Source organism: Oncorhynchus gorbuscha, linkage group LG03 (assembly GCF_021184085.1).
Source record: "Oncorhynchus gorbuscha isolate QuinsamMale2020 ecotype Even-year linkage group LG03, OgorEven_v1.0, whole genome shotgun sequence".
In the NCBI taxonomy this organism is placed as follows: Eukaryota; Metazoa; Chordata; class Actinopteri; order Salmoniformes; family Salmonidae; genus Oncorhynchus; species Oncorhynchus gorbuscha.
The window spans coordinates 4,007,419-4,018,971 of record NC_060175.1 but is presented as its reverse complement, the minus strand read 5'-3'; the positions used below and the strand labels follow the sequence as shown (position 1 = coordinate 4,018,971).

General features: G+C 45.6%; 1 protein-coding gene across 8 annotated transcripts in view; it reads left to right on the top strand.

Annotated features, from left to right (window-relative positions):
• The window catches only part of LOC124024490 (deoxyribonuclease gamma-like), a 22,917-nt gene extending 16,194 nt beyond the window's left edge, over window positions 1-6,723 (top strand). The window contains exons 8-9 of one of the 8 annotated variants that reach the window (XR_006836990.1): window positions 416-3,499; window positions 3,592-6,723. Coding sequence is in view for 1 of the 8 variants with exons in the window: in XM_046338406.1 (XP_046194362.1) it covers window positions 416-484 (69 nt within the window). In the remaining 7 variants the exon portion in view is untranslated. Of the gene's footprint in view, window positions 1-415 lie in introns of all 8 variants that reach the window. The other 7 variants (XR_006836988.1, XR_006836991.1, XR_006836986.1 and 4 more) reach the window with 7 other exon arrangements.
• The last annotated feature ends 4,830 nt before the right edge of the window (window positions 6,724-11,553 follow it).

Here is an 11,553-nt window from a genome sequence, read left to right as displayed (position 1 = left end):
GTTAAATCCTCTGGTGTCAGTGTTAAATCCTCTGATGGTGTCAGTGTTAAATCCTCTGGTGGTGTCAGTGTTAAATCCTCTGATGGTGTCAGTGTTAAATCCTCTGGTGGTGTCAGTGTTAAATCCTCTGATGGTGTCAGTGTTAAATCCTCTGGTGTCAGTGTTAAATAATATAATAATAATAATAATATGGTGGTGACTTACAGTGTTGCAACATTCCTGGGTGGTGGTGTCAGTGTTAAATCCTCTGATGGTGTCAGTGTTAAATCCTCTGATGGTGTCAGTGTTAAATCCTCTGATGGTGTCAGTGTTAAATCCTCTGATGGTGTCAGTGTTAAATCCTCTGATGGTGTCAGTGTTAAAGCCTCTGGTGTCAATGTTAAATCCTCTGATGGTGTGTGTTTGTGTGTTCCAGGCCCTGGCGGTGAGTGACCACTACCCAGTGTGCATCACTGTGAAGGCCGCTCCGAGGAATAAGGGTTAACGTCTTGTCCTCGTAACGGTACCATCCTGACAACGTCTCGGTGTCCATCGGTGGTCTGTGTGCGTCCTGCAGTGTTTGCTTTGCTCCAGTCCAGAGCCATCAAGCTAAAGCTAAATTAATCAATTAATCCCAGAAGCATGGTCACTGAGCTGCACTGTGTGCTTCAAGGTTATTATAGTTTTGTGTTTTATATTAGTTTTTATTTCTATTAGTATTTTTTTTTTACTTAATCTAGTAGTTTTTATTCTATTTGAGTTTTCTAAAAACATTTCTATTTGGTTTTTGATATGATTTAGTTTTAGTGTTAGCCTGGGTGGCTAATAGCTAGGAGGCATGTATGTGTTGTAGGTTGTATTTCTAGTAGTCTCAGACCTAGATTATAGATTATTACAGATTGCATTACAGATTAGATGATTACAGACCTAGACCAACAGACCTAGACCCAGAGCAACAGACCTAGAGCAACAGACCCAGAGCAACAGACCTAGACCCAGAGCAACAGACCTAGAGCAACAGACCTAGACCTAGAGCAACAGACCTAGAGCAACAGACCCAGAGCAACAGACCCAGAGCAACAGACCCAGAGCAACAGACCCAGAGCAACAGACCTAGACCCAGAGCAACAGACCTAGAGCAACAGACCCAGAGCAACAGACCTAGACCCAGAGCAACAGACCTATAGCAACAGACCCAGAGCAACAGACCTAGAGCAACAGACCCAGAGCAACAGACCCAGAGCAACAGACCCAGAGCAACAGACCCAGAGCAACAGACCTAGACCCAGAGCAACAGACCTAGAGCAACAGACCCAGAGCAACAGACCTAGACCCAGAGCAACAGACCTATAGCAACAGACCCAGAGCAACAGACCTAGACCCAGAGCAACAGACCTAGAGCAACAGACCCAGAGCAACAGACCCAGAGCAACAGACCTAGAGCAACAGACCTAGAGCAACAGACCTAGAGCAACAGACCCAGAGCAACAGACCCAGAGCAACCGACCTAGAGCAACAGACCTAGACATAGAGCACCAGACCCAGAGCAACAGACCCAGAGCAACAGACCCAGAGCAACAGACCTAGAGCAACAGACCTAGAGCAACAGACCTAGAGCAACAGACCTATAACAACAGACCTAGAGCAACAGACCCAGAGCAACAGACCCAAAGCAACAGACCCAGAGCAACAGACCCAGAGCAACAGACCCAGAGCAACAGACCCAGAGCAACAGACCTAGACCTAGAGCAACAGACCTAGAGCAACAGATCTAGACCTAGAGCAACAGACCTAGAGCAACATACCTAGAGCAACAGACCTATAACAACAGACCTGGACATAGAGCACCAGACCCAGAGCAACAGACCTAGAGCAACATACCTAGACCTAGAGCAACAGACCCAGAGCAACAGACCCAGAGCAACAGACCTAGAGCAACAGACCCAGAGCAACAGACCTAGAGCAACAGACCCAGAGCAACAGACCTAGAGCAACAGACCCAGAGCAACAGACCTAGAGCAACAGACCCAGAGCAACAGACCCAGAGCAACAGACCTAGAGCAACAGACCCAGAGCAACAGACCTAGAGCAACAGACCCAGAGCAACAGACCCAGAGCAACCGACCTAGAGCAACAGACCTAGACCCAGAGCAACAGACCCAGAACAACAGACCCAGAGCAACCGACCTAGACCTAGAGCAACAGACCCAGAACAACAGACCTAGACCCAGAGCAACAGACCCAGAGCATTTCACCTTTATTTAACCAGGTAGGCCAGTTGAGAACAAGATCTCATTTACAATTATGACCTGGCCAAGATAAAGCAAAGCAGTTCGACACATACAACAACACAGAGTTACCCATGGAGTAAAACAAAACATACAGTCAATAATACAGTAGAAACAAGTAGTGAAGCTAGGCCTATTGAAACAGACCTAGAGCAGCAGTACTATGTCTGGGGAGGATGTCTAGGCCTATAACAGCAGCACTATGTCTGGGGAGGATGTCTAGGCCTATTGAATCAGACCTATAACAGCAGCACTATGTCTGGGGAGGATGTCTAGGCCTAGAGCAGCAGCACTATGTCTGGGGAGGACGTCTAGGCCTAGAGCAGCAGCACTATGTCTGGGGAGGATGTCTAGGCCTATAACAGCAGCACTATGTCTGGGGAGGATGTCTAGGCCTATAACAGCAGCACTATGTCTGGGGAGGATGTCTAGGCCTATTGAAACAGCCCTATAACAGCAGCACTATGTCTGGGGAGGATGTCTAGGCCTATTGAAATAGACCTATAACAGCAGTACTATGTCTGGGGAGGATGTCTAGGCCTATTGAAATAGACCTATAACAGCAGCACTATGTCTGGGGAGGATGTCTAGGCCTATAACAGCAGCACTATGTCTGGGGAGGATGTCTAGACCTATTGAAACAGACCTATAACAGCAGCACTATGTCTGGGGAGGATGTCTAGACCTATAACAGCAGTACTATGTCTGGGGAGGATGTCTAGGCCTATTGAAACAGACCTATAACAGCAGCACTATGTCTGGGGAGGATGTCTAGGCATATTGAAACAGACCTATAACAGCAGCACTATGTCTGGGGAGGATGTCTAGGCCTAGAGCAGCAGCACTATGTCTGGGGAGGATGTCTAGGCCTAGAGCAGCAGCACTATGTCTGGGGAGGATGTCTAGGCCTATAACAGCAGCACTATGTCTGGGGAGGATGTCTAGGCCTAGAGCAGCAGCACTATGTCTGGGGAGGATGTCTAGGCCTATAACAGCAGCACTATGTCTGGGGAGGATGTCTAGGCCTATAACAGCAGTACTATGTCTGGGGAGGATGTCTAGGCCTATTGAAACAGACCTATAACAGCAGCACTATGTCTGGGGAGGATGTCTAGGCCTATAACAGCAGCACTATGTCTGGGGAGGATGTCTAGGCCTATAACAGCAGTACTATGTCTGGGGAGGATGTCTAGGCCTATAACAGCAGTACTATGTCTGGGGAGGATGTCTAGGTCTATTGAAACAGACCTATAACAGCAGCACTATGTCTGGGGAGGATGTCTAGGCCTATTGAAACAGCACTATGTCTGGGGAGGATGTCTAGGCCTATAACAGCAGTACTATGTCTGGGGAGGATGTCTAGACCTATAACAGCAGCACTATGTCTGGGGAGGATGTCTAGACCTATAACAGCAGCACTATGTCTGGGGAGGATGTCTAGACCTATAACAGCAGCACTATGTCTGGGGAGGATGTCTAGGCCTATAACAGCAGTACTATGTCTGGGGAGGATGTCTAGGCCTATTGAAACAGTACTATGTCTGGGGAGGATGTCTAGACCTATAACAGCAGCACTATGTCTGGGGAGGATGTCTAGGCCTATTGAAACAGACCTATAACAGCAGCACTATGTCTGGGGAGGATGTCTAGGCCTATAACAGCAGTACTATGTCTGGGGAGGATGTCTAGACCTATTGAAACAGACCTATAACAGCAGTACTATGTCTGGGGAGGATGTCTAGGCCTATTGAAACAGACCTATAACAGCAGTACTATGTCTGGGGAGGATGTCTAGGCCTATTGAAACAGACCTATAACAGCAGTACTATGTCTGGGGAGGATGTCTAGGCCTATAACAGCAGTACTATGTCTGGGGAGGATGTCTAGGCCTATAACAGCAGCACTATGTCTGGGGAGGATGTCTAGGCCTATAACAGCAGCACTATGTCTGGGGAGGATGTCTAGGCCTATAACAGCAGCACTATGTCTGGGGAGGATGTCTAGGCCTATTGAAACAGACCTATAACAGCAGCACTATGTCTGGGGAGGATGTCTAGGCCTATAACAGCAGTACTATGTCTGGGGAGGATGTCTAGGCCTATTGAAACAGACCTATAACAGCAGCACTATGTCTGGGGAGGATGTCTCGGTCTATTGAAACAGACCTATAACAGCAGCACTATGTCTGGGGAGGATGTCTAGGCCTATAACAGCAGTACTATGTCTGGGGAGGATGTCTATGGGCCTATAACAGCAGTACTATGTCTGGGGAGGATGTCTAGGCCTATTGAAACAGACCTATAACAGCAGCACTATGTCTGGGGAGGATGTCTAGGCCTATAACAGCAGTACTATGTCTGGGGAGGATGTCTAGGCCTATAACAGCAGTACTATGTCTGGGGAGGATGTCTAGGCCTATAACAGCAGCACTATGTCTGGGGAGGATGTCTAGGCCTATAACAGCAGCACTATGTCTGGGGAGGATGTCTAGGCCTATAACAGCAGCACTATGTCTGGGGAGGATATCTAGGCCTATTGAAACAGTACTATGTCTGGGGAGGATGTCTCGACCTATAACAGCAGCACTATGTCTGGGGAGGATGTCTAGGCCTATTGAAACAGACCTATAACAGCAGCACTATGTCTGGGGAGGATGTCTAGGCCTATAACAGCAGTACTATGTCTGGGGAGGATGTCTAGGCCTATTGAAACAGACCTATAACAGCAGTACTATGTCTGGGGAGGATGTCTAGGCCTATAACAGCAGTACTATGTCTGGGGAGGATGTCTAGGCCTATAACAGCAGTACTATGTCTGGGGGGGATGTCTAGGCCTATTGAAACAGACCTATAACAGCAGCACTATGTCTGGGGAGGATGTCTAGGCCTATAACAGCAGCACTATGTCTGGGGAGGATGTCTAGGCCTATAACAGCAGCACTATGTCTGGGGAGGATGTCTAGGCCTATTGAAACAGACCTATAACAGCAGCACTATGTCTGGGGAGGATGTCTAGGCCTATAACAGCAGCACTATGTCTGGGGAGGATGTCTAGGCCTATAACAGCAGCACTATGTCTGGGGAGGATGTCTAGGCCTATAACAGCAGCACTATGTCTGGGGAGGATGTCTAGGCCTATAACAGCAGTACTATGTCTGGGGAGGATGTCTAGGCCTATTGAAACAGACCTATAACAGCAGCACTATGTCTGGGGAGGATGTCTAAGCCTATAACAGCAGTACTATGTCTGGGGAGGATGTCTAGGCCTATAACAGCAGTATTATGTCTGGGGAGGATGTCTAGGCCTATTGAAACAGACCTATAACAGCAGCACTATGTCTGGGGAGGATGTCTAGGCCTATAACAGCAGTACTATGTCTGGGGAGGATGTCTAGGCCTATAACAGCAGTACTATGTCTGGGGAGGATGTCTAGGCCTATTGAAACAGACCTATAACAGCAGCACTATGTCTTGGGAGGATGTCTAGGCCTATTGAAACAGACCTATAACAGCAGCACTATGTCTGGGGAGGATGTCTAGGCCTATAACAGCAGCACTATGTCTGGGGAGGATGTCTAGGCCTATAACAGCAGTACTATGTCTGGGGAGGATGTCTAGGCCTATTTAAACAGACCTATAACAGCAGCACTATGTCTGGGGAGGATGTCTAGGCCTATAACAGCAGTACTATATCTGGGGAGGATGTCTAGGCCTATAACAGCAGCACTATGTCTGGGGAGGATGTCTAGGCCTATAACAGCAGCACTATGTCTGGGGAGGATGTCTAGGCCTATAACAGCAGTACTATGTCTGGGGAGGATGTCTAGGCCTATTGAAACAGACCTATAACAGCAGCACTATGTCTGGGGAGGATGTCTAGGCCTATAACAGCAGCACTATGTCTGGGGAGGATGTCTAGGTCTATTGAAACAGACCTATAACAGCAGCACTATGTCTGGGGAGGATGTCTAGGCCTATAACAGCAGTACTATGTCTGGGGAGGATGTCTAGGCCTATAACAGCAGTACTATGTCTGGGGAGGATGTCTAGGCCTATAACAGCAGTACTATGTCTGGGGAGGATGTCTAGGCCTATAACAGCAGTACTATGTCTGGGGAGGATGTCTAGGCCTATTGAAACAGTACTATGTCTGGGGAGGATGTCTAGGCCTATTGAAACAGACCTATAACAGCAGCACTATGTCTGGGGAGGATGTCTAGGCCTATTGAAACAGTACTATGTCTGGGGAGAATGTCTAGGCCTATTGAAACAGTACTATGTCTGGGGAGGATGTCTAGGCCTATAACAGCAGCACTATGTCTGGGGAGGATGTCTAGGCCTATAACAGCAGTACTATGTCTGGGGAGGATGTCTAGGCCTATAACAGCAGCACTATGTCTGGGGAGGATGTCTAGGTCTATTGAAACATTACCTGACAGATTCAGAAGCTTGAAAAACCCATTAGAAAAAAATCTAAAACTGAACATAGTGGGTTTTTATTTAGTTAAATTTTGGAATCAAAAATAATAGTTTCATTACAGTTTTAGTTTTTAAAGTGGGTTTCTTAATTATATATATATATACATTTTTTATAAATATTTTTTTCATGATTAGTTTTAGTTTACTATAATAACGTTGGCGTACTTTGCTTCAGCCAGAGGTTAATGTGTGTGTTTCCTTGTTGCTAGGCGACCAGCTGTGCCTGTGACCAGCTCATTTGAAGCATCTTGCTTTTCTTCTCCCAATGCTTTGTTTACTGCATCACATGGCAGCTTTTTCCTGCCATCCTATTCCCTATATAGTGCACTACTTTAGACCAGAGCCCTATTCCCTATATAGTGCACTACTTTAGACCAGAGCCCTATTCCCTATATAGTGCACTACTTTAGACCAGAGCCCTATTCCCTATATAGTGCACTACTTTAGACCAGAGCCCTATTCCCTATATAGTGCACTACTTTAGACCAGAGCCCTATTCCCTATATAGTGCACTACTTTAGACCAGAGCCCTATTCCCTATATAGTGCACTACTTTAGACCAGAGCCCTATTCCCTATATAGTGCACTACTTTAGACCAGAGCCCTATTCCCTATATAGTGCACTACTTTAGACCAGAGCCCTATTCCCTATATAGTGCACTACTTTAGACCAGAGCCCTATTCCCTATATAGTGCACTACTTTAGACCAGAGCCCTATTCCCTATATAGTGCACTACTTTAGACCAGAGCCCTATTCCCTATACAGTGCACTACTTTAGACCAGGGCCCTATTCCCTATACAGTGCACTACTTTAGACCAGGGCCCTATTCCCTATACAGTGCACTACTTTAGACCAGAGAATACTCTATATCAGAGAACATATTTGGTATATTCTATATCAGAGAATATATTTGGTATATCCTATATCAGAGAATATATTTGTTATATCCTATATCAGAGAATATATTTGGTATATCCTATATCAGAGAATATATTTGGTATATTCTATATCAGAGAATATATTTGGTATATCCTATATCAGATAATATATTTGGTATATCCTATATCAGAGAATATATTTGGTATATTCTATATCAGAGAATATATTTGGTATATTCTATATCAGAGAATATATTTGTTATATCCTATATCAGAGAATATATTTGTTATATCCTATATCAGAGAATATATTTGGTATATCCTATATCAGAGAATATATTTGGTATATCCTATATCAGAGAATATATTTGGTATATTCTATTTCAGAGAATATATTTTGTATATTCTATATCAGAGAATATATTTGGTATATCCTATATCAGATAATATATTTGGTATATTTGGTATATCCTAGATCAGAGAATATATTTGGTATATCCTATATCAGAGAATATATTTGGTATATCCTATATTAGAGAATATATTTGGTATTTCCTATATCAGAGAATACATTTGGTATTTCCTATATCCACCATAATTTGCAAATAAATTCATTCAAAATCCTACAATGTGATTTTCTGGATTTTTTTTCTCATTTTGTCTGTCATAGTTGAAGTGTACCTATGATGAACATTACAGGCCTCTCTCATCTTTTTAAGTGGGAGAACTTGCACAATTAGTGGCTGACTAAATACTTTTTTTGCCCCATTGTAAACAGCGTTATGGTAATGTGGCCGCACCGTCTCCCATGAGCTTCCCCAAGTTGTACCAAACGGACCAGTTCGTAGCTGGATTCTTCACAAATACCAAACGGACCAGTTCGTAGCTGGATTCTTCACAAATACCAAACGGACCAGTTCGTAGCTGGATTCTTCACAAATACCAAACGGACCAGTTCGTAGCTGGATTCTTCACAAATACCAAACGGACCAGTTCGTAGCTGGATTCTTCACAAATACCAAACGGACCAGTTCGTAGCTGGATTCTTCACAAATACCAAACGGACCAGTTCGTAGCTGGATTCTTCACAAATACCAAACGGACCAGTTCGTAGCTGGATTCTTCACAAATACCAAACGGACCAGTTCGCAGCTGGATTCTTCACAAATACCAAACGGACCAGTTCGCAGCTGGATTCTTCACAAATACCAAACGGACCAGTTCGTAGCTGGATTCTTCACAAATACCAAACGGACCAGTTCGCAGCTGGATTCTTCACAAATACCAAACGGACCAGTTCGCAGCTGGATTCTTCACAAATACCAAACGGACCAGTTCGATTCTTAGCTGGATTCTTCACAAATACCAAACGGACCAGTTCGCAGCTGGATTCTTCACAAATACCAAACGGACCAGTTCGTAGCTGGATTCTTCACAAATACCAAACGGACCAGTTCGTAGCTGGATTCTTCACAAATACCAAATAAACGGACCAGTTCGTAGCTGGATTCTTCACAAATACCAAACGGACCAGTTCGTAGCTGGATTCTTCACAAATACCAAACGGACCAGTTCGTAGCTGGATTCTTCACAAATACCAAACGGACCAGTTCGTAGCTGGATTCTTCACAAATACCAAACGGACCAGTTCGCAGCTGGATTCTTCACAAATACCAAACGGACCAGTTCGTAGCTGGATTCTTCACAAATACCAAACGGACCAGTTCGTAGCTGGATTCTTCACAAATACCAAACGGACCAGTTCGTAGCTGGATTCTTCACAAATACCAAACGGACCAGTTCGCAGCTGGATTCTTCACAAATACCAAACGGACCAGTTCGTAGCTGGATTCTTCACAAATACCAAACGGACCAGTTCGTAGCTGGATTCTTCACAAGTACCAAACGGACCAGTTCGCAGCTGGATTCTTCACAAATACCAAACGGACCAGTTCGTAGCTGGATTCTTCACAAATACCAAACGGACCAGTTCGCAGCTGGTTTCTTCACAAATACCAAACGGACCAGTTCGTAGCTGGATTCTTCACAAATACCAAACGGACCAGTTCGTAGCTGGATTCTTCACAAGTACCAAACGGACCAGTTCGCAGCTGGATTCTTCACAAATACCAAACGGACCAGTTCGTAGCTGGATTCTTCACAAATACCAAACGGACCAGTTCGCAGCTGGTTTCTTCACAAATACCAAACGGACCAGTTCGTAGCTGGATTCTTCACAAATACCAAACGGACCAGTTCGTAGCTGGATTCTTCACCAATCTTTTATACTTTCTTCAGAACATAAATGTTGTTCGGACCTCAAGTTCTGTGAGGTGGAAAAAATTCCTTTGTTTCTCTATGAAACTTCACTCTCTCTATACTGTGGCCATGAGGAGATCATCTCTTCCAGCAATTTACGACCTCTCTGACCTCAGCAGCTTAGTTGTAGGAGGTAGGGAGAGGGGGATGGGGCTTGCTGTACCCAAAGATGGCAACGTCATGACACCGACTTGCCAAAACTATAGTTTGTTAACAAGAAATTTGTGGAGTGGTTGAAAAACGAGTTAATGACTCCAACCTAAGTGTATGTAAAATTCCGACATAACTGCATTTCTCATAGAAAAACATATATTGACGTCGATTTCAATGTGATTTCCCTGGTTAAATAATGAATAGAATAGAATAGGGATGTCGATATCAATGTGATGTCGATCTGAATGTGATTACCCAGTGTGCAAAACCTCGGAAGATCATTGCTGAAAACACTAACGTCCCACGAAGACACTAACGTCCCACAAAGACTCTAACGTCCCACGAAGACTCTAACGTCCCACGAAGACTAACGTCCCACGAAGACTCTAACGTCCCACGAAGACTCTAACGTCCCACGAAGACTCTAACGTCCCACGAAGACTCTAACGTCCCACGAAGACTCTAACGTCCCACGAAGACAATAACGTCCCACGAAGACAATAACGTCCCACGAAGACAATAACGTCCCACGAAGACAATAACGTCCCAGGACCTGGGACAGGGTAACAAGGACCACCATGGCACTAGATTTTAATGTGTTTTTAATCCTCAATAAAAAAAAATATATGAAATTGTACTGTATATTTTTCTAAAATATTTCTGAGCATGTGTTTGGGAAACTGGCCCATCTTAAAAGTTTACTTCCTTCTCCTCATTAAGCTCAAGGTGATGTAGTCTCCTATGATTTAGGTCACCACACATTTAGGTGTCGTTAGCAGGATCAAGTGTTGTACTCCAACGGATGTATTTCATTATATTCATTAATTTATTCACTCACCTGTCCCTGGGCACCGCAGCCTCTCTCCTCTCCAGGGTGGAGAACACAGGAGGCAGCTCTCCTCCTCTCCAGGGTGGAGAACACAGGAGGCAGCTCTCCTCCTCTCCAGGGTGGAGAACACAGGAGGCAGCTCTTCTCCTCTCCAAGGTGGAGAACACAGGAGGCAGCTCTCCTCCTCTCCAGGGTGGAGAACACAGGAGGCAGCTCTCCTCCTCTCCAGGGTGGATAACACAGGAGGCAGCTCTCCTCCTCTCCAGGGTGGATAACACAGGAGGCAGCTCTCCTCCTCTCCAGGGTGGATAACACAGGAGGCAGCTCTTCTCCTCTCCAAGGTGGAGAACACAGGAGGCAGCTCTCCTCCTCTCCAGGGTGGATAACACAGGAGGCAGCTCTCCTCCTCTCCAGGGTGGATAACACAGGAGGCAGCTCTCCTCCTCTCCAGGGTGGAGAACACAGGAGGCAGCTCTCCTCCTCTCCAGGGTGGATAACACAGGAGGCAGCTCTCCTCCTCTCCAGGGTGGATAACACAGGAGGCAGGACAGTCTTGTTGGTGGACAGGGGGAGTTTAGAGAGCCCCAGCCCTAGCTGCTCCTTGGCCCTGCGAGGGACAAAGCTGG